General features: G+C 40.3%; 1 protein-coding gene across 1 annotated transcript in view; it reads right to left on the bottom strand.

The window, feature by feature from the left end:
- The window catches only part of TYR (tyrosinase), a 116,301-nt gene extending 97,033 nt beyond the window's left edge, over positions 1-19,268 (bottom strand). The window contains exons 1-2 of the mRNA XM_058306161.2: positions 16,775-19,268; positions 4,763-4,979 (exon numbers count right to left, since the gene is read on the bottom strand). Coding sequence (XP_058162144.1) covers positions 4,763-4,979; positions 16,775-17,593 — 1,036 coding nt within the window. The 5' untranslated portion in view covers positions 17,594-19,268. The remainder of the gene's footprint in view (positions 1-4,762; positions 4,980-16,774) is intronic.
- Between the last annotated feature and the right edge of the window lie 4,626 nt (positions 19,269-23,894).

The raw sequence follows: 23,894 nt of genomic DNA, 5'->3' as shown, positions 1-23,894 counted from the left end.
AGCTAACCTTTAGTGTAGCACTAAGGGATTTATATGTTTTCTTTATTAGTGCAGTTTTGAAAGCATTTAATGGAATAAACTTTAGCTTTATAATTCCCTAGGAATCTGTGAATATACTTTATGGGATCTATGGACTTTCTCCCAGAATAAGGTTGAGAAACACTGGTAAAGATGATATACTTTAAACTCCTCATAGCCCTTGGTATTTCCCACTACAAACCCCAAACTCTAGCCTTATTCAACTTTTCTGTTTTTTTGTAGCCAACCTCACTCTTTCACATCTCTATTACACTGCGTATTTTGATTCCTTCTGCTGGAAATGCCTCGCCTCCTTTCCTCTGCTTGGAGAGCAGTTATAGATATTTCATCCATTTCTATTTTCACCTTTGTGGGGAGTCTTTCTGGTTTACCTTTGGGTTCCTACCTCATTTTCCTGTGTCTATGTGGTGTTTCCTCACTAGATGGTGAGCTCTTTGATGGTGATACTGTATAGTATTCATCTTTGTGCACCTTTGCACTCTCCACAGTACCAGATTCATGGCAGGCTCATTAGGTTGAATGGAATTAGATTGTTGGTTCAAACTTTAAGAAATTTCTGGATCTCTCTTGTCAGATAGGTTGTTCCCATGTGTGGTGCTTGAGTCAATCTACTGAAAAGTCTCTCCCAACTATCCATGTCCAAGATCCTAAGTTGCATTTGTTAGAGGAGAATGGTTGGAAACAAGGCAGTGAAGAGAATGCAGATGAGCTTGGACCAACTTGAGATGGATTTTCTCTCTTTTCATGTTGCAAGTATAGATTTTATGAATGACATTAGCTTTCTTTTAATCATTATTTAGCAATCAGTAGGTCCCAAACATCTACTGTATTTCAGGTGCTGTACTTACAGAAGAGAACACGCCAATAACCTAGAGCTGTTCCTGATTCTGGCACTTTTTTCCCTTTGGGAACTAGGAACTTTGTGCTGTTTCATCAGTGCTTGGAACCCCCTCTGAAAGGCACCTCTGGACCTGCTCCAGAAATATTCCTTTCCATCCTCCTTTCTCCTTTATTTTTCCTCTAAACCTAGCTCATCATGATATATTTTCTCAGGACTCTATACTGAATATCTAAGCTAACTGTCAAAGAAGTTAATTATTGGTGATTGAGGTTGTCAGTAATTAGTCCCAGCTGAATAGAAAAATAGCTACCATTTATAGAAGAAATTCCAGTCTTACATATATTGTATCATCTAACTTTTGGGTTAACTGTATACTTTACTACTATTATCTCTATTTTACAGACGATGAAACTAAGTCCCAGAGAACTTAGACAACTTGCTGAAGGTAACCCATTTAGGAAGTAGTTCAGCTGGAATCCAAACTCAGGGAGTTTTGCACAGCATGCATTACCTTTACCTACTTCACTAAACTGCCAGCCCTCCAAAGGGATAATTACGTTTTGCAGTAGCACTCTTGTAACTGCTCCTAACTGTGAAGTATAGGAAACCACAGGTTTCAGAGATTTGCCTGAGAAGTTTCTTCTTTGAACCTAATAACCCATACTCCATGGGAACCACCTTTTCCATTTAAGAAGACTGCCTTCTATAATGCAATCTTGCTTTTCTTTTCTTGATGCAGGAACATATATGCAATTCATAAATTGCATATCTTCATTCTGTATTTCAGCCTTGAAAGTTAAGAAGAAAGCTGAGGTTACAGAAATAATTTCAGTACAAAAGTCTAGCAGTTCCTCCATTTTAGGATTGACTAAGAGTTTGTTCAATGCAAAGTGTATCACACACCTCTCACAGTCCTCAAAGGAGAAAGGGTGGCAATCCTGTGAGAGTCAGTCAAAAGCCACACTTTCATTCCACATGCGTTTACTGGGAGGGCAGAGTGTGGAGGTGCTTTCACCCAGCTCCCCTCACAGCCATGATCACTTGAGCTCTGCCTGGAGCCCAGCATGGTGCATCCCCATCTGTCCAGGATCTGGGATAAGGTGTGTCTCTCCAATGAACAAAAATTACACCTAGGGAAGCAGATGTGGCTCAATCAACATGGGAGGTCCCTGGTTTAGTTCCTGGCACCTCCTAAAGAAGACAGTGACCTGACACAACGAGAAGCTGCAGCAAGCTGATGCAACAAAAGAAACAAGAAGAAAAACATAATGAGAGACACAACAAAGCAGGGAGCAGAGGTGGCTCAAGCAATTAGGTGCCTCCCTCCTACACTGGAGGTCCCAGGTTCAGTTCCCAATGCCTCCTAAAGAAACAAGGAAGATGAACATTCACAGCAAGTGCAAACAATGAGGGGCTAGGGAAAGATAAATAAATAAAATAAATTTTTAAAAGAAAAAAGAATTGCACCCAGATCTTGGTCTCTAATATCATTCCCCCTGGAAGGAACGCTTGTTCCTTGGAGATGTGGCTGATTCCAGGCCTGGAGCAGTGTAGGCAGAAGATGAATCGAGATCTTTTTTTTTTTTAATACCAGAAAGAAAGAAAGTCCAGGAAAAAAATGGCAAAGATAGGAAATAGAAACACAATAGCCAACTTAAAGGTGTGCTCACTGGCCAAATCCAGGACTACTTGAACACCAAAATAATATGGCATATTATTGAAATATAAAACACTGAAAAAACAAGAAGTCTCAACTTGCCTGCGTGCTTGCCCATGCACACACACGCAGAAAGAAGGACATTGAAATGGGAGGGGAAAGACTGAGCGCTCTTGCTGACAGTGGAATCCTGAGTGTTGCCCGTTAGTGTGAAGGGTGTATTGGAGTTGGAAAGTCATCATTCGGTAAACATCAGTGGATGCTAACTACAGGAGAAAATTGTGATGAAGAGCAGACTATTTGCATAGTCTTAAAAACTATCTCCCTATAGAGATTTTTATTAATAGTTGTAAGGAAATACAAGGAATTATACTGTGAGGAATTTGGATCACGTTTGGAGCAGGTGATCAAAATTAAACATCAACAGTGAGAGTCAGGTGGCCTCATGTTGCCTAAAGATGTTACATCCTCTTGGGAAGGGTGGAACCTCATTTGAGAACCACTGGCCAAGAGAGCACAAAGCCACTTTTCTTTCTAGACCTGAGGCCTTAGTGAACCCTTCCCTGTCTCATCTTTGTGACAAGCCTTAAAGGCTAATTCAGTGTTTCGTCTCTCATGGCTGAAAAAGCTGAAAACCCTCAAAGTGTCGCGGGTGCCCCAAAGATGGAGCCCTGTGTTGTGATGTCATTAACATCGACAGCTGTGGACCTGCTGTGGACCTCTGCGAGTCCACTGGGCACCCTGGCCTCCTGGAAGCTGACTGTCCACTGCACGTCTTCCTGAGTCCTGGGATCTGGGCTATGGGACTCGGAATCAAGCATTGCCTTCTCGCATAATATTGAGGGACCGACTTCACACTGCACCTTCAAGACACTCCTCACCCTCTCGGGGTCCTCAGAGCACAGTGGAAAGAAAATGGGCTTTAGCATTTGATAGCTCTGGGTTCAAACTGAGGCTCTGCTTCTTACTGAATAAGCGACAACAGACACATTGCTTAAAATCTCCAATCCAGTTTTCTCTTTTTAGACTGGGAAGAATAATGTTCTCTTCCTAAAATGGCAGGTATAAGAATCAAGCAAGCGAGTGCGTGCACAGTGGTCAACGCAAAGGTGCCGGCCCGGGCGATCTCTCCAAATGTTCACCATTACTATTACTGCAGGAGGGTAAATGTAATTTCTATTTTACAGCAGGCTCAAGAATTCCTCTTTAGAGTGGGTCTCTCTTTGTTTCAATTGTTTCTGGGTGAGAGGAAAGCCCTGAGGTTATAGATTGGAAAGAAACAGGGAAATGAGAGAGAAAGTGAAACTACTCTGCAAAGTAGATTAACAGAAGTTAGAGGATAACAGCAACAACAGAAGTAAAAACAAAACAAAACAAAACAAAACAAAGTTAAAGAGAAAGAGAGGAAATAGGGTTCCAAAGGGCTTTTAGGGTGTAGATGTCTAGTGTTAAATTTTCAGTGGTTTGTCTGACAAGTTAGCCCCCAAGTCTCCTGATAAATCTATGACTTGAGTGTTTCTGGTTTTGTTTTATTTTGTTGGACTGTTTCTCTACTGCAGGTTGAGTGAGCGGGATGGGATTCATGACTGGGATTCACCTCTGAGCAGAGAAAAATGAACAAGTGCTGAATAGAAGAAGCAAGCAAGATAGAGAGCTCTCTAAGAGGAATCTTACAGAGATTGTGAGAAGGAATCTCTGACGAATCACGGCAATCTCAGAGGATAACAGGATGGAGACTTGATTGGACATATGGGTTGTGTCCTTTTTATATCTAAGACCACATACTTCCCTCAACGAGCTTACTACACAGACTGTTGTAAACTAGAGAAAAACACTGTAAAACAGGAAAATGTTATAGGTCCAAAATCCCATATCTATCATCCCTCAATTCAAAAAGCTCTGAAAATGAATTTTGTGTCTGTTTACCAGCAACAGTGTTTTAGTGATAACAACTGACTTTAACACCAGTCAACTGTCTATTGTCTCTATTCTCATCCTGGGCATATTCATACATCTGTACAATTTGCTGAAGCATTATAATGTCTTGTGTGCTGCCCAGACTTTGCTAATGGTGCTGGAATACACATATATATGTATATAGTCACATGTCCTTACCCAACTCAAAAATTTTCTGACTTTTCAAACATCTCTGGGCTCAGGGTTTTGGATAAGCGATTTTAGTCATGAATTCAGGGAGAAAAAAGGAGTGAAGGGAAAGAGCTTACCTTCCAGTGTATTTCTAAAGCTGAAATTGGAGGTTTTATCCATGGAGCCGGAATCATACTGGGTCAAATTCAGACAGAATTCCACATCGGCCGAGGAGGGCAGCCGCGGGGTCCGGGCTCTGTCGTGGTTTCCCGGGTTGCGCAGCAAGGGTCCCTCAAAGGTGCCGTTGCACAAAGCGTGTCGGCTGTTGTACTCCTCCAGCCGGCTGCAGATGATCTGCACAAAACGCCTGGAGTTAAAGGAGCTTCACCACCTGGGAGGTGAGGGGGCGGCGTGGAGTGGGCCACAGCAAACATTCCCCAAGTGGGAGCTTTGCTGTCGGTCCGCGTTATGTGCAGAATGACAAGGCCTGTGAACTAGTTTATCTTGTACTTTGCTGTCATGAACGTCCCATTATTGCTTTTTTTGAGATGCACTGTAACACTCTTGGTTGGTAATATTTTTAAAGCATAGCAGTTTCCCTGATTCTTTAATTTGGTTGGAATTAATATGACTCTCCTTGCAGAACAATCATCTCACAAATGATAATTCTTCACATTTATATAAAAATAAAAAAAATAAAAAAAAAAACCATGGTAAATGCCTTGTTTCAGCGGAATCACACAGCAATGATTTCCACATTTACAAATGAAGAAACTGAGGCTCAGAAAAGGTAAATGACGTCTCCTAGCTTGTCGGGCAAGTAAATGGGAGAGTTGAGACTCCAGCCCTTAGTGCGGTCATAGCCTGCCAGCATGGCTTAACGTCCAAAGTTATTTAACCAGTTTCGTCATTCTTTAGCCAGGGTTCTAGTCCTGTAGCTCGTTTGCAGTTGACTCCAGATATGACGTCCCTTTCATTTAACATAAAATATGATTAAAAATCTGGTCAAACCATCAAAGAACAGGGAAATGGCTAGACTTTGCCCTTTTAAATATAAACCTGACTCAGAGAATGCTTTGTGAGAGAAAGTTTGCTACAAATAATAGCACCCGGTACTAAATAAACACTTATTAGATGGCAAACGCTGGAATCAGACTATATTTGTGGGGCAGAACAGAGCTCCCCGCATTCTTCCTCTGTTGACTCGTTGCCATTCTCGCCCTGGCGTGCCCTGGGCTCTCAACCTGCTGGGGCATCGCCACTGCCTGGCCTGGTGCAGCGCCCGTGACCTCGCCGACCTCGTGCTGAAGGTCTCGTTTGGCTCCACAGTCGCCCTCGCCCTTTTTCACCCAGGTCTCTGCTCTAGGAAGCTGACTTTAAGGCGCTAAAACACTGGCCGCTCTGCCCTTGGCTTTCTTTGGGTTTGGCTAAAGAGGACATCACAGTCTTTCAGGGGACAGGGGCAGGTGGAGTGGGACTTGCTTTTCCCTGGGCGGCCTCTGCCCATTCAGCATGGACTGGCTGAATTCCTCCACTGAACGCCCCTCCAGGGCCCGCGCCCCTCGCCCCCCTCTGCTAGCCAGGCCAGGAACTTTGCTTCAGGCCCGGGGTGGGAAGAGCCGTTGTCGGCCCCAAGTGCTGCCCTCCGCTTGGTTGGGTCCCACAAAGCCCATTCAGAGTTTGGTTAATATAATCCACTTTTGGTCGTCCGTTTTCTGATGGGATCCTGACGGAGGCACAGTTTCCCTGCTCTCTCCCCCGCCCGCTCCTCTGCTGCCTCCCTGCCCGCCTCCTGCCACGGCTTCGCCAACGTGCTGCCGCGCCACGGCTGCACTGCCTCCATCTCCTGAGTGGACTGCACTTCCCCACTTAGTCCCTCACCTCTTTTGGTATCGCAGTGATGCCTACGCTGAAGAGCTACTCAGAACTGTACTCAGCCTCACCCGTCTGCTATGGCAGTGTGCTGGAACACTTAGCGCCAACTAGCAAGAGCTGACTGTGTGCAGCCCTTCCCAGCTCTGTGTCCCACGGGTCACCATTCTGGGACCACTTACACCGGAGAAGTTGACAAATGCTACAGTGCGTGGTCCTCCCTCCCCCTCCCTTCCTGAGAGCTAGCTGTTAAACAATTACCGTGCACCACAGTATTCTACTTTATCGGTAGCCCCTAGCACCTTCTGAGAGGCTATATAATTTATTTATGTATAACGATTTTATGACACACACACACCTTCCTAGCTCCCACCCCCACCAGAAGGGACTTACATACATTCCTCAACACTTAAGTTGATCATATTTTAAAAAATAAATTTTGGCCTTAATGAAGAAAGCAAGATGACGTCTATGCTCCATCTTCGTAACAAGCAGTAAGTAAGATCCATAAAAGTAAGGGCTGTATTTAACTCTTTTACTCTATATCCCTATTAGTTACAGTACCGTGCCTGACATGCAGTAGACGTTCGATAACATTGATGTTATGGAGCAAACGTGAGTCCTCGCCCAGTGCACACTGTATCAATTAAAGGACATTGACTTTTGAGAAGAGAAAGAGCTTACTTAGCAAAGGCAGGCCTTGTGGAAGATGGGAGAACTAATCTCCATCTGCCTCTCCTGGAGTTACAAGTGTAGCACATTCTACTGGCTTCTTGGTGGGGACTTGGGTGAAGCCAAGCTCCTCGCCTCACTGCACAGCCCATTGTCCAGTTGAAAATATCTGTTATTTATACAACACAAATTCAAAGAATTTCAAGACCATAACCACGGATGATTAAATCTCAGACATGGGGCTTCCTTATGATAAGCATGGTGATTTGTGCAGCTGCACTGGTCTTGGACCTGTAACTTCTTTTCTCTCTCTGCATCCTCTCCTTTGGCTCTATTAACGCATTTCAGGACTTACATACCAACTAATGAGGACTCCAGAATTCCTATCTCCAGTCTAAAAGCCCTCCTCTGGGTTCTAAACTTATATTTCCATCTCTGATTTCATATTTCAACATTGTCTTACATGCATTTCAAACATAACACTTTAAAGACAAAAAAAAAAAAGTTCTCCCTTGTATTTCCTGTCACACCAGCTGTAGCTCAAGCCAGAAAAACATCTTCATCATATTCAAGCCAGAAACTTTTATCATTTGTCTTTTATTTTTCTTTACTTTTCGCATTGAAACCAGCAGCCACTCCTGTCAATTCTACCTCCAAAAACACATCTTGAATCTGTCCACCGTTCTCCATTTGCTTACACCCCGTGTGGTTCTCCTGGAGTCAGACTTGCTCCTCACTTTTCTCTAGGAACTCCTTGTTCTTTGCCATTCCATGCTGCCCGTGTTCAAGTGTAAGCAAGCTTGCTCTTCTCTGAGTATCTAATACCTACCTTTCCCCCATTCCTGTTCTGAGGGGGGAAAACAAGGCATTGTTGACTCTAACTTAAAAAGTGTCTCAGTTCAATATAGAAGTGGCTTCCCCCAAAATGTGTAGGTTAAGTTTAATTATGTTCCAAGACAGGAAAAAAATGCAAGAACAAAAAAGAGACTCAGAAAGATCTGACTCTGGATGTGAAGAGATTTTAGAAATCCTCCAACCAATTATTTTGCTTACGGATTCATTTATATGCAGGCAGAAGATAAAATGTTACTAAATAAGCCTAACAATTCTCAGTGATTAAAAACATTATATCATAATGTATTTGTCAGCTTTGTTTTTCTTTCTCATTGGTACATCAATTAATGCTGCAACTTAAAATCAGCCATGTCCGGCATCAATAACACAGAGCACTTTATTAAGATAGCGAGAATGAATCCTACACTGAAGATGAAATGCAGGGCAGTCCATCCTGCCGAGCTTGACTGTTCAGGGGGTATTTGCTTCCACAGGGGGCTTGTGACCACTGTTTGGATAGCATTGTTCTTTAACCAACGTAAGGCTTATTTGTTTTAATCTCACTTAATCAACAACCATTACCACCACCCTAACAAAAATGTAATCTCCATGAGGACAATTGTTTTCGTTACTGTTCACTCCTTTTTCTCAGAACCTAGACCAAGTATCTAGCACACTGTAGAGACTTAAATATTTAAGAGACAGATGATCAAATCAATGAACGAACTAATGAATCTTCAACAGCAAATGGGCTGAACACCCATTTTACTAGGCCTGTGATTGATGCCAACTTCTGCCCTAGAATATATTTCAAAAAAAAAAATGTTTCCTTATGCATAACGTTTACTTTCCTTAAATACGTATTGAGTTTCTACTCTCTCCCAAGCCATTAGAATAGTACCTCTGTGTGAATATTTTCAAATGAATCTCACAAATCTTTATATGATTATGATGAAAAAACCAAGCCTGAGTGTGAATAATTGCAAAAAAAAAACAAAAACGAGCGGAAACTAAAGATTTTGTCATGATTTATGATTGTATGGACAGCTAGCAAGGTATATGGAATGGTGTTTTAAAAGCGAAAAGCCTTCCTGGTCAACTTGTTTGCACCACAGTTGAAAATAATCAAGATGACTCTACTAGTCTCCTCTCCCAGGGAGCTTGATGCCTCAAACATGTAAAAGGAAATTAATTCCCAATCAAATAAAACTGAATGTGCCATGCCCTCCAAAGATGGTTGCGGCTATGTTAGTCAAGAGATACTTAGAGAAGCTACTTTCAATTTTTGGTAATAAGATGTCATTTATATATTGAAGCAGTGTGTGATGGGAAAGAATTGGGTTCCCAATTCATGCAGAATCTGACTTAGCTTCCTATTAGCAATGAAGAAATTATTTAGACTTGTTATGTAGCAATTTTCCCATCTGTAATAAGAAATAAAGTATTAAAATGAGCAGTTCTTGGCTCAACAATCATCAGTCTCTAGTTTTTTTCTAACACTTAATGCCATTCGTCAATCTTTTTATCCATGAGATAGCTATTTGAGAATTAGAAATGTTATCTAAAGTCATATGATGTTTAGAGCCAAAGCCAGAACACTAAAACACAGATCTCCTGATTCCAAAACTATAACCATAACATTGAATATTCTCTGTAAATGACTCAGGACTGGTAGAATAAAACTAATCTAGCTTTCATGCTGAAAGTAATGTATTGAATTCCTTTATAATGTTGATTAACTGGACACCATGGCAGGTACACGGACTAAGTAATTTTCAACTCTGTTTGGATAATAAGATACCTCAGGATAGTTTTCAAAGGATCCTGCTGCTTAAAAGACTCCTACAGCAGGGCTGGGTTAAATTAGAAAGAGTGTGAATGGATCTATTTTTGCTGAAATGCCAACCACCAAGTCACCAAGTGTTCATATGACTGAAGGTGTTAGTTACATGAGCAAAATCTACCCTGTTCCAGAAATAATTTGAAAAGCTTAATCCTACACCATCACCTTTACATTTGATACTGCAAAGCAGTCAGAGGAGGACAAATTGTTATCACTGTGTTTATGAGCATGGACAAGGCAGTCAGAGAGACATGGGTTGCAAGGCTGAGTCTTATTAGCTGTGTGATCTTGGGTAAGATACTTACACTATCTGAGTCTCCAGATTTTTCATCCGTAAATGGGATAACAACTTTTTTTTTATCGAGGATCAAATTATCTAAATATGTAAAGCTCTTAGTATATACTACCTGGTGTCAAGTGTTTAATAATGAAAGTTATTATTTTTGAATCCCAGACCATTGGACAAGCCATGGAATCACTTTTAACTCTGGATCCATAACATTAGGTTGTATATTTATTATTATAATTGGTAGATATTATTTTGCATTTTACAAAATACTTATAATAATAATTACACCACATGGTATTCAAACACTATGAAAGATTCTAAACTAGTCATTTTACATTAAAATATACCATTGAGCCCCTTCACAATAATCTGTTAATATATATTATTCTAATTTCAGAGACAAAATGTTTTCCGAATAATTAAGTATCTTGCCCAGGGTTTGTAGCTAAGTAACTAAGTATGGTCTTTCTACTGCTTTACTCTACTTTCCATTTGATTTAGTCCCATCAACATGGGAAACATGTATATATGACAATTTAGCCCCAATTTTTTCTGGTGGGAAAACCAAAGATCAGAGATTCTAAATAACTTGTCCAAATCACCTGGTAAATGGCAGTGGTAGAATGTGAGCCCAGGCTTACTGACTGAGATTATGTTTTGTTTCATTTTATTTTGTAATCACAAGTGATTTATAATATATAATGGGGTAAAAATCAAGCATCCCAAGCCAAGTGAAAGAAGACAGAGAGAAATAAGGAGCAGAGGTACTAGTGAGGAAGGTGAACTTAGATAGCAATTTCTTAAAATTAAAGAAATAGTAATAAACTACTAGTTATAAAACCTCAAGGAACAAAGATATACTATTGTGTCATAAAAGGTTTATTTTGGGGGGAATAAAAATGTACTCTATGGCATTCCACAGAATCTTTTTCATAAAGAAAAAAGAAGCTGTTATTTCACTGAGCTGTTGCCATGGTTACCCAGAACCCATGACTTTCTGCTGAAATGTGACTTTTTTCCCATCCCACTGTTTGCTTTCATGTGATGTGCTTTCCCCCTGATGAGTGAAATCCCTGTCTGCATTTTGCTCTTGTCTATCATTTAGGAAATGTTTTCTCTCTTTATTTTGATCCATCATGACAGCTACATCTGGTATAGCTTTTCTTTTTATGGCTAGTTTATCTACTAGTTACATAACATTGGTCGAATTGTGCTGAGCACCCGTATTTGTGCTATCTCACCACCTCTAAAAATAATGGACTTTTTGTTATAAATCTATCTCTACTTTAAAAGCTCCTGGCATTAAACAATAAATAAATAAACAAAAAAGAAAAAGAGAATTCGGAATATAAGCTATCTATGAAAACGAACCTAAGTATCTGACTTTTTATATATTATTTTATTTAATAGACAATCCTACCAGGTAAATATTGTTGATCCCAAAGAATGAAGCAAGTGATGTGCAAATGTTAAAATTTGCTTCATCTTCTCTATCGTCTGCTGTCATTTTTGTAGGTACACCCACATACATACACATCATTGGGGAAATGTAATTAAAAACAAAATCTTCTCCCAACCCAGAAAACCTCTCCACAATTTTCTTATCGAATAAGCATTAAACCAGATTGTGATGCATTACAGGTGATCTGCTAAAGAGATTGCAAAGGCAGAAAGAGAGCTGGCCCTTTTCATGTGGCTATGCAGATAGAACCCACTACATGTACATTCTTAAAATATTTCTTCCCTCTATGACTGAAGGAACTTTTACAGTTTGGACCCAGGAGCCTCCTAGAAGTTATGCTAATTTCTTTCCCGGAAACTGGGCTACCTCTGCCTTGATTGCATTTCAAAAGGACAAAGAGAGAGCCTCTAACATGGTTTTCTGAAGTGAACACTAGGAGTTGGGGGGCAGAGGAAGTCCCTTCCCTTCTGTTCCCCAGGGAGATTTCAACCTTTTATTTTTCAATTTGTTTTTATCCTTACAACATACAAGTCCACAGAAAATCATGCCAAATATCTTGTGCTCGACTTTGCTTATAGGCATTGCTTTCTCCTTGGTATTGGGAATCCAGTGCTAAAAAGAAACATGGTCTGGTAACTGCTGATTATAGCAGTTTTACTTGTTATTGTAATAGTTAACTTTGGCTTTATTTCCATTCCTTTATTTGTTATTGCAGTTGTTAACTTAGCTTAACTGAGTGCTCCTTACTTTTTATTGTAATGATTACTTTTAGGTCATTTCCACATATCTGATTGATCTTACTTGTTATTGTAATGATTACTTTAGCTTATTTCCATTTCTTTACTTGATGTTGTAGTTGTTATCTTATATTAATTGAATAATTTGTAAAAACTCCTCAGCTGCAACAATTCTACCTCCCCTTGTTTGAATCCTATAAGAACCCTAAACTCTTTAAACTCAGAAAGACGGATATGAGCTTTCTCCTGTTTTATTACTTGGCTGCCTTGTAATAAAACTCTTCTTTTCTTGAAATCCCAGTGTCACAGAATTAGATTCTGTGCAGTGAGCCCTTGCTTTCTAACAGTCTAAGCCATGCAATTATAGCCATGCAAGGATTTGTTCATTAGTTTTAAATCTATATTAGATTCTGAACTAACATTTCTCTGATTTTTTATTTTATTAATTCCGTCATGCCCATTCCATGTATATATTATGGTTCTGGGCTCTGTGTATACAAAACTAGATTTGAAATAGTCTCTATCTTGGAGCAGCTGACAGTCTGGTAGACAAAGATAGACTTATAAGCCATTATGTTGAAGAGTTCTAGGTGCTATGGTGTAATATCTGTATAAAGAATAAGAAGGCCATAAAGGAGAATAGCAACTGACAAGAGTAGGGGATGTGGCTCAATAAAGTCTAATCGAATATTTCCATTAAAACCTGATTAAAAAGATGACATCAGTCTATCTGCCCATGTCGTTTGGCGCAACTGAATTTTAAAGGAGTCAAGGTGATGATGTGTCAATTTATACATCAATAAACTAATGGATTATTTGATCCCCTCTAAATGGTCCCTTAGAAATAGGAAACAACACAGTTAACTTTAAATAGCACTGGAGTCAGAGGCACTGGGTTTTAGTCCTCAGGTTTGCTACACATTTTCTGGGCAGCCTTGGGTAAATCATCCCATCTCTTTGAGCCTCTCTTCTTTTAAAAAATGAGAGCACTAGAAACCATTGCCTCAGTTAATAAATATTATCAGTCTCTTAAAAGCTCCATTTTTGTGCCAAATGGAAAAATATCGAAGCCAAGGAAAAAAATGGAAGCATTGCCTCAAAGAGGTTAGCAATCTAGCTAATTTAGAAGGCATTAATGAATTCATTTAGTCTGGAAGCTATTTGATCTCATCGAACAGAAAATAGTCCTGTTCTTGATTTGAGTCTTCAATTTAGGCAAAAGCATTAACATTAGTGGTGTGTTTATTACAGATCTGCATTTGTAAAGTGAAAGTAAAGAGATACAAAAACAATTTCCATATCAATTAAATCAGTGGTTCTCAGAGCTTGCTGAAAATTAGCATTACAGGAGTTGATTTTAAAAATGCAGATGTCTGGACTTAGCAAACCACCTAAACCTGAATTTCTGGTTGAAGCTGGATGGATAAAGTCCATTGAACAATCCTTCCTCTAAATTTTTATTTTTTTATGTTTAAAGCTCTATAAGTAAAGAGTTTGATACTGAAAACTACAGAATTAAACCAACCTTGTCAAAATGAAAAGTCATCAATATTAATATGGCCTGTGCATGAATTCGAACTTATCTTATTCTAAATCCAAGTATACCTAGTTCCCAGAAAGCCAGTTAAGTGATTTTGGCTCTATAGGCTTTGAATAATCAGGGAGGATGCAGACTGAATGTGTATATGAACTTACATCCAGACAGAATGTAGGTGATATGTTAATTCAAACTTACCTGGAATGTGGGTGATATGTTAATTTAAGTTTACCTGGAATGTGGGTGATATGTTAATTCAAACCTACTTGGTACCCAAACAACACTTAAAACCCTAAGAAACTAACAAAGAAAGTCATTTTTGCACAAAAGCACTGCTTGACTCCCGGCTCCTACATCCTCTGTATAAAAGGGACCTAGAAATCCTATTTGATGTTTGGTTCTTTGAATGGAAGTCCAACAGCCTGGCTGGCTGTTAATAAATCTTCCTTCTCAGAGATTCCTCATGTCCTGGCCTTCAATACCGCGATCTGACTTCTTTCTGCCATAGCATCACAATCAAAACTAGGTTTATTGATAGGCAAACTTCTAGAGCAGGGAGATCTCAAACCAGTGATGTCTGAATGAGTCTCCAAAGCCAGTTGGTCACTGCAGCTTATAAAGGCATTTAGGTGATAACTAGTTGACATTAAATTTCCTTATTACATAGAAGGGTCTTACAAAGCAGGAAACTGATATACATTTATTAGTATGATATGCTTGTCCATTCTGATAAGCTATCTCTTCTGGGCCAAAACTTGCTTATCAATAGGTATTGCTAACTGCATCTTTGTAGGGTGTGTTCCATTTTCTGGAAAGCCCCCAAATTCAATAGTTTTTGTCTTCTAGAAAATCACTGTCCTTTCTCAAAAAGGGGTCACTCCCAACAATGCCCAAGGCAGGTAACTTGTCACCTCTTCCACTAATTATCTAAGGCACCAAATGCAATATGTGGACAACAATGTTCATTCACATTTAAACTGTGATTTGCTTGTTTTTCTTCAATGGTCTTCTCCCATTAATTTTATTTTTAAAACCATTTACTACACAGAAAATAACCACAGAAACAGGTTGAAATCAATGTTATATCAATTTTAGTCTAGTGTTTACCTATTAGGCCCAAAAAGTTTTCTTCAGACATTAATAAAATTGGCCACAGTCATAGATAATAATTGGAAAAAAAACTTTCCCTTTAATAATCAACAGATATTTAGGGAAAATTAGGAATTCTAAATATCATGAGGTAGCACATATCCCATGTCATTAAAAATCACTTAGTATCTATCTATTATGCGTCAGTGTGTATTTTCTAACATTTTGGGTAATTTGGATAATTCTCCAGCCTTTCTGGGCCAGGTGAAGATGCATAGTTAATGAAACCATATAACTGACTGAAAATCCCACATCAGAGCTTGGAAATATTTTAAGTGGTAACAGAAGTTGTGAGAATTAGGTGAGAGTTTTGCACTTTATCAATTACTGTGGGTGGACTGAAATCTTCACTGAATAAAATTCTTTCAGATGAGCACATTGTTTTCCAGCCTGTCGTGCACAAATACATTCATTTCTCTTGGTAAATAGCTGACATTGGTGACGCCAGGAATTATATAGTGGAGGCTTTTCAGTGAGCTTCCCTAGGCTCGATTTGAAAGGTGGGTGAACTTCGGTGGGATGGCCAGCTCCACATCAGACTGCAGAGTATGAGGCACAAAGTGCAAAATTCTCCCATCCCATTCAGTATTGGACTGAATTCCTTTTTAAAGCCCTGCTAGTCAAAAATGCTGCATTAGAAATTTTGGAAGGCAGGCAGAAAAGCATTCCTTCTACCTACATGGTTTAAAAAGATTAAATAATTCAAAGTTTATTTCTTTGGTTACATTTTGTCCCTAATGTAGAGTGATCAGTTCAGAACAGGAGAAATAGCAGTTCCTTATTTTGGACCCCTGAAATTTGCAAGTATGTAGGAGCAAACCAAATTTCTTTTGCAGCCTAATGAAAAAAAATGAGAGAATACAGGTCAAATCCTGTGACTGAAGACACCACAGAAGACATGTCCTTGGAAACAGTATAGAGTGGTCATGTGGTCAGACTATCTGGGATCAAATCCTATCTCGGCCACTTACTAGCTGCGCGATCGTGTGCAAAAAATCTCTTAAATCTCAGTTTACTAATCTTTAAAATGAGGAAAAGTCAGTAAGAGTATTAAATGAATTAACACAGAAGCACTTATAACAGGGTTTTGCACATGCTCAGTGTTCAAGGAATGCTAGTTATTTTCACTATTTATCTACTTGGACTTCAGGGTTTTCATATAAATATATAAAATAAATAAAGATTTAATCCAATCAGTGCTCCCCAAACTTTCTTAATTATAATAATCATTATATACACATTAAGTTATACCTTCCCAGGACCCTTCACTGGAGATTTGGATCTGGGAGAGGGCCAGAAATTTGTGTTTTTAATGTGTACACAATATGAATTTTACTGTGAAAGAAATATCAGCTACATGGACCTAAATCATTTACTTATTCTCTCATGCAGGTATTCATTCATGTATTCATTCATGCAACAAATCGTTGGGGAGCACTTGCCATTGCTGCCCCACACCAGGTGCTGAGAGGGAGAGGGCAGATCCAAGCATTCTTCCCTCCTTCCAGCTTACAAACCTGGTGGAGGAGAGAGATGTTAAAGAAAAAAATCATGTATGCACCTGCAGTTGTGCAGTGTGGCATAAAGGACACCTGCAGGGCCCTCCGAGCGCTCCTCAGAGGACCTGCTCTCCCCTGGGTAGGGATGGCGGGGGAGCGCGAAGACCTCCCTAAGGAGGGGAGAGCCAAGGTGCCTTTCTGCCCTGACGGGGTGTTCCCCGGTTCGGTCAGCCTTACACACCAGCCCCCGCTCACCTGCCAAGAGGAGAAGAAAGACGCGGGGCTGAGAAGGCTCGGGTCCCCTCGGTGGCGCCCGCCCAGGTACTCGTCGGTGCAAATGCTGCATTCTTGTGCATCCCGCCAGTCCCAGTAGGGGATCGTGAAGTTCTCATCCCCTGCCAGCGTCTGGATCTCGTGTTCCCACAGCAGTAAGAAGAGCCTGTGCCAAGTCAGGAAGCCAGGTGCTTCATGAGCAAAATCAATGTCTTTCCAGACTTGCGACTCCCCAAGCAGCGTGTCCCTTGACACGTAATAATGCACCCAAACGAAGAGGTCATAGACACTGATGTCTCTAAACATGGGCGTTGATCCATTTCCCATCTGATTATAGGTGCCTATGGGGACAACATAATCCGAGCTAATGGTATACTTTGCCAGATTAAGGTAAGCAAGGAATTTGTTTTTCTCCGGGACACTCAAATCAAAAATGTTCCTTCTCACCAGGAATCTCCTTGCTGTGCAGTTCGGTCCACTAAAGCCAAACCTGCAGCTCCCACAGCTGAATCCCATGAAGTTGCCAGAGCACTGACAGGTCCTGTTATAGAAGACCGTCGGCCAAGACTCCCGGTCATCCACCCCCGTGAAGGGGAACTGGGGCCCCAGAGGTGCGTTTGAGAGGGCGATGGCCTGGCAGGAGCCTCTGCCCGAGAGCCGGCCACAGGGGCTCCCGTCCCCTCGCCATGGTGGGCAGCAGTCCTTCTCCATCAGGTTCTTGGAGGAGGCACAGGCTCGAGGGAACTGCCCGGCGGATGTCTGGAAACTCCACAGCAGGCAGGACAGCACAATCAGAAGCATTTTTCTGCTGGTCCTCACGAGGTGTGTGGAGCAAGTTGGTTAACTGAACTCACAAACTTCTCTCTCTAGTTTCCCCAACACACAGATCATCACATGTTTTGCTCGGAGCTGTATAATACCACTCCCACCCCAACATCAAACGCTCTCAGGCTTTATCTTAAGCTTTCGTCTTCTGAAAAGCACATGACTAACTTTTCTTTAGAGTTGGTAGCCCTCTTTTAAAGTGAGAAACGTTAATCACCACTAATAGCTTAAATGCTTATAGTAAAAGGAATAATATTAATAATATCTGATTTAAGTAAACACAGTTAATTGACTTTGAAATTAGTCGTGATTTGAATTTTCAAATGAGAACTAGTGTCAGGACCAGACCTGCTGATTTTAAGAAATATCAGGAAGTGTTAGAAGTTATGGGCACAATACGGTTGTTTCTCAGAGGCAATAAAGTGCAGAATTTAATAGCTTTGCAAAAGGGCTTTTTTTTTTTTAGGGTCCAGAGATAATTACCTGTATCTGATTATATTGCAGTTTATTTATTTTCTACAAAATATCAGAAGAAAAAATGTCCCTCTGATACTTTTTCTTGACAACCTCGTTGTACTTAGCTGTTTACCTGCTCACCACTGACTTTCTGACTATTGCTAAGGGTAGGTCACTTTGACAACTTTTACTAAGCAATACTCTGAAGGAGGGGTTCTTAACAAGGTTCTAGGAGCTTGAATTGAAATTCAAAAACCTTCCTGTGGGGACATATTCGTGTGCATGTGATCTATTTATTACATAATACACAGTAGAGCGTGGCCCTAGTAAGGGGCCCGTGGTTTTTACCTGACTGGCACAGGGGTCCGTGGAACAGAAAATGTTCAGAACCCCTGATTTAAACTCTTTCAGGAATCCTTTCTCTGCCTCTGTGGTGAGACAGACTCTCTAATGTATGGACCTATACTAAATGGTTTGAGCTGAAGAGAGCCCTCTTTTGAGTGGAAGAGTGGCAGGACATGAGCTGTTAAGTCAAAGCTGGTCACCAGAGACGTCTATCCTTATTCTGCCCTACGCTTAAGGTTGGGTGGTTCCTTGAACTTAAGGCATCCAAAAAAGAAAGCAGAAGCCACGAGGGGAGTGTCGCTGCCCGGCACCTCAGCAGGGGTGTTATACAGAGAAGATCCTGGGTGCTCAGTCTGCTCTGCTTGCTGCCCCTCCTGCTGGGGTTTTTCTTGTTAGCTGGAGAAACACCAAGGCTTCTCCATGTCACTGTCTGGGAACTCAAAGTGGCCTTTTCAGGTGGAAGGAGCAGTGTGTGGGTACGGAGGACGAGAAGAGGAGTTTCCATGGAAATGCCACCTCTGGCTTGGATCAGAAAGTCATCACATGATCTCCACAAGGAGGCTTAATCGGTTTTCTTCCTCCTTGCTTTCAGGACGACAAAGAGATTAGCGCAGCGCCTCTGTGTCCCTCAGGAGCCCTGGGTCTGTGTTCCTTAAAACCACATGGGGTGTTGTGGAATTCCGTTCCATTTCCATTTCAGACAGAACTCAACTTCTCACCTTCACATTAACAATTGTGCTTTCACTGGCCTTGCGATCAGGGCTCCCCATGAAATAACTCAGAAAGCCTCCGTCAATCCGCTGGGCTTGCTGCTCCTTCCGCCAGGGCTGTCTTCCACAGTGCTCTGCGCCTGTGTACAGGAATGGTTAAAATGGACTTATTTTCCTTTTCAAAATGGATTTCCTCAAGCAGACAGACTTTATTCCTCCCATATCCAGGCTTCCATCTCTTCTGGCCATACGTGTAAGGCATACTGCCTGTAGAGCCTCCCAAATGTAGAACTCCCTTTATTCTGGTTCCTCTGTGAACTCCAGATATACATTCCGTTGGGTCTCCAGGTTACAGGATTTGAAGGTGTCCTTTCCTACCCTTGGAGATTCTTTCATGACCGAACACCTTAGTGAGTACGATATTCTATTAAGTAGGGTTAGGGGGTTAGTAAATGCTCCACAAGTATTTATTAAGTATCAGCTGTCAGGCAAATGCTAAGATGGGGATGTTATGGTAAGCACAAAAGATTTCCACCCTCATGAAGCATATTATGGAGCATAATAAATACTTTTAGGAATTATTTGTATTTATAGCTATATATCATTTAAATGAATTTTTCATGATTAAACAGTTTTTAAAAATTTCTGTCAAAGAAAATTAAAGAGAGCTATTATGGAACATGGCCAAGCAATCTGTCTAGCCTCATAGGGCATGATAAAGGAAGGTATCCAATGGAGAGTGATATTCCAGGTAAGAGCTGAAGGATTAGTAGAAGTCTGGTGAAGGCGAGAACAGAGAGAGTAAAAGTTTTCCAGGTATAAGGAATATCATATACGAAGACTCTGATGTGAGAAGCAGCATTGTCATGTTCAAGCCTCCTAAAGACAGTTAAGATTGTTACAGCGTTTTGAACATCTAGGAAGAAGGCATCGAAGTAGGTAGGCACAGCTCAACTCTCTCACAAAAACAACAGAGGAAGGGTGAATGTAAACCATTATCCCTGTGGTGCAGCAGCGCTCCAAAATGTATTTGCCAAATGCAATGAATGTCCCAGGATAATGAAAAAGGCTGTTGATGTGGAAGGAATGGGGTGAGGGAGGTGAGGGTATATGGGGACCTCATATTTTTTTTAGTGTAATATTTAAGAAAAATAAAGAGAGAGAAAAATAGGGGAAAAAAAAAATAAAACCATAGAGAAGACGGCAACACTAACCACCTGAATAAACCCATCAAGATAAACAGATGGCTAGACACCAAGAGAAAACTACAAGTCATACTAAGAAAAAGAAAAATATAATCCAGTGTAATGAACAAACTAACAAACAGGAGGTGATACAGAACACAGAACAACTAATTAAGGATGTCCAAACAAGTATCATGAATTAACTTAATAAAGTGAAGGAAGAGATAAAGAATATTAAGATGGCACTGGAAGAACATAGCAAAGGAATTTTAAACATACATAAAAAGATAATGAATCTGATGATCATGAATTGAACAATGCAAAGAAATAAAAAACACCCTGATAACACATGACAACAGATTTGAACAGGCAGAGAAAGAATTAGTAACATCAAAGACAGTACACTTCAAATCAGACAGATAGTAGAAAGATAGATAAAAAGAAAAAGCTCAGCAGGGACACAGGGAAATGAAATGACAACATGAAATGGAGACATATGCACATTATAAGCATCCTAGAGGAAAAATAGAAGAGAAAAGGGGCAGAAGGAGTGTTGGAGGAAATAAAGACTGAAAATTTCTCAACTCTTTTGAGGGACATGGATGTATATACAGAAAGTGCAGCATACCCAAACAGTATATATCCTAAAAGGCCTACCCCAAGACATATACTTATCAACTTATCAAAAATCTCAAGGCAAAAAAATAATACTGAAAACAGCAAGAGAAAAAAGATCCATCACATGCAGTGAAGCTTGATATGATTAAGGGCTGATTTCTCATCTGAAACAATGGAGGCAAGAAGGTCATGGTATGGCATAATTAAGGTGCAAAAGGAAAAATAAAAAGCTGTCAGCCAAGAATTCTGTATCCCACAAAGCTAGCATGCAAAAATAAGAGAGAGTGCAAAATTTACAAAGAAACAGAAATTAAGAGAGATGATCGACAAGGGTCCTGACCTTCAGGAAATACTAAAGGGAGTTCTGCAGGTTGAAAGGAAAAAACACAAGAGAGATTATTGGAGGAGAGTGTATAAGGGAAGATTATTCGTGAGAATAACTAAATAGATAAAAGGAGAAATGAAAACAGAATACGATATATATAAAATAAAGAAAATATGGCTGATAAAGTAATGTCTTGACAGTAATAACATTGAATGTTAATGGATTAAACTCACCAGTCAAGATACACAGATTAGAAGACTGGATAAGGAAATATGACCCATCTATATGCTGTCTACAAGAAACGCACCTTAGAACTAGGGATGAAAGAAGGCTGAAAGTGAATGGTTGGACAATGGAAAAGAATTGAGAATTCTGATATACATCCTCATATATACAGTCATCTGATATTTGACAAGGCCACCAAGTCCACTCAACTGGCAGAGAATGGCCTCTTCAACAAATGGTGCTTGGAGAATTGGATATCCATATGCAAAAGAATTAGAGAGGAACACCATCTCACACCAAATGAAAAATCAACTCAAGATGCATCAAAGAAATACTTTTAAGGGTCCAGAGCAAAAAGATCTTGGAAGACAATGTAGGGAAGAATTTACAGGACCTTGTAATAGGAAATGGCTTCATGAATTTCACACCCAAAGTACAAACAGCAAAAGAAAAAATAGATGAATGGGACCTCCTCAAAATTAAAGCCTTTTCTACCTCAAAGGTATTTATCAAGAAAGTGAAAAGATAGCCTACTCAATGGGGGAAATATTTGGTAACCATATATCTGATAGGAGCCTAATATCCAACATATATAAAGAAATTCTATATCTTGAAAATAAAAAGACAAACAACCCATTCAAAAAATGGGCAAGAGGCTTGATCAGACACTTGTCCAAAGAAGAAATACAAATGGCTATAAGGCACACAAAAAGATGCTCCACATCACTACCTATTAGGGAAATGTAAATTAAAACTAAAGTGAGATACTATCTTATTCCCATTAGACTGGCAGCTATTAACAAAATAGAGGACTACAAGTGTTGGAGAGGATGGGGAGGAATGGGACCCTTATCCACTGCTGGTGGGAAGGTAGAAGGATTCAGTCATTCTGGAGGACAGTTTGGCAATTCCTCAAAACACTAGCTATAGATTTTCCATAAGACCCAGCAATTCCACTGCTGAATATATACCCAGAAGATCTGAAAATAGGGAAATGAACTGGTATATACACTGGTCATGGTGGCATTATTCACTATCGCCAAAAGCTGGAAAACAGCCAAATGCCCATCAACAGATAAATGGATAAACAAATTGTGGTGTATACATACAATGGAATACTACTCAAATATAAGAAGGAATACAGTACTAACACATGGGATAACATAGATTTTGAGGACCTTATGTTGAGTGAAGTAAGCCAGGCTTGAAGGACAAATACTACGTGACATCTCTGATCTGAATTAAGCAAATCAAGATGTCTGAGAGAGCTAGAGACTGGAAGATAGGCTTACTGGAAATGGGGTGGGGGAAGAAGATTGTGAGCTGATGTCTACACAGGTGAAGTCTATGGTAAATTGGAGGTAAGTAGTTGTGCAGTGAAAGGATAAGAACAGGGGCATAGGGATACTATTGGGTGGGACTTTGCAGGCTTGAGGGGGGCTAGAGTTGGGAGGATGGGTCAGACGGTCCATGGAATTGGGGGGGAGGGTTGGGTGGGAGCAGATAAATACAGGAGATTGTCAGGTATGTGGCTGAAACTATAATATTGAGAAAACTCTTTAGAAAATATAATAAGGGTAACTGGTTTAAGGTGTTTGATTGAGGGCATCTGGCACAAGGTGTACCTGGGCAGGCTTCTAGGGAGTGTGAGTGCACATCATGTCATAGTGTGTTATACCAGTGGGTGGAGACCCATACAATAAGCAGGAAGGTGTTATACCCCTATCCTGGGGGGGGTGGGGGGCTGATGTTCTCAAATAGAGGGGAGGGTGTCTCTCGAGAGCATGGTGGTTCCCAATGGGGGAGGACAGACTAGTGTGTCAAGCTCTCAGCATTTTACAAGTATCTATGAATCTTGTCTTTCAAGCAGTGAAGCTTGGGTGTCACTGTGGGTCCGGAGGGGAGGGGGAGAGAGGAGTAGAATACATGGAAGAGGGGGTAGCTAGGGGCAATGGAAGTGTTCTGCATGATCCTGCAATGATGGATATAGGCCATGTTAAATATCACGAAAGATTTATAAAAGTGTACAGTCTAAAATGTAAACCATAATGTAAAGCATAATGGAACCATGGTTAGTAGCTGTGTTTCAATATCTGTACGTCAGCTGTAGCAAGTGTAACATCCATATATAAAAAGATCATTGCTGGGGAAGGGGGAAAAGGGTTTGATGTTGGATATATGTGAGTCCCCTATATTCTATATGTGACTTTCCTGTGGCCTAAAACTTTTTTGAAGTCATAATAAAAAGAAAAAGAAAAGGATGTAGACACTGAGGAAGAAATGGAAGAGATTGCCTTGCCACTGCACATGCAGGGCAATACCTATTACAGTGATGAAAGGCAAAAGTTCAAAAAATTTTTGTTATTTTTCATTTTTTTAGTACTCCAATTTATTTTTAACTTTATTTCAGTTTT

This window comes from Dasypus novemcinctus, chromosome 10 (assembly GCF_030445035.2).
Source record: "Dasypus novemcinctus isolate mDasNov1 chromosome 10, mDasNov1.1.hap2, whole genome shotgun sequence".
Taxonomy (NCBI): domain Eukaryota; kingdom Metazoa; phylum Chordata; class Mammalia; order Cingulata; family Dasypodidae; genus Dasypus; species Dasypus novemcinctus.
The sequence above is the reverse complement of the archived record's forward strand: the minus strand, read 5'-3'. Positions and strand labels throughout refer to the sequence as shown.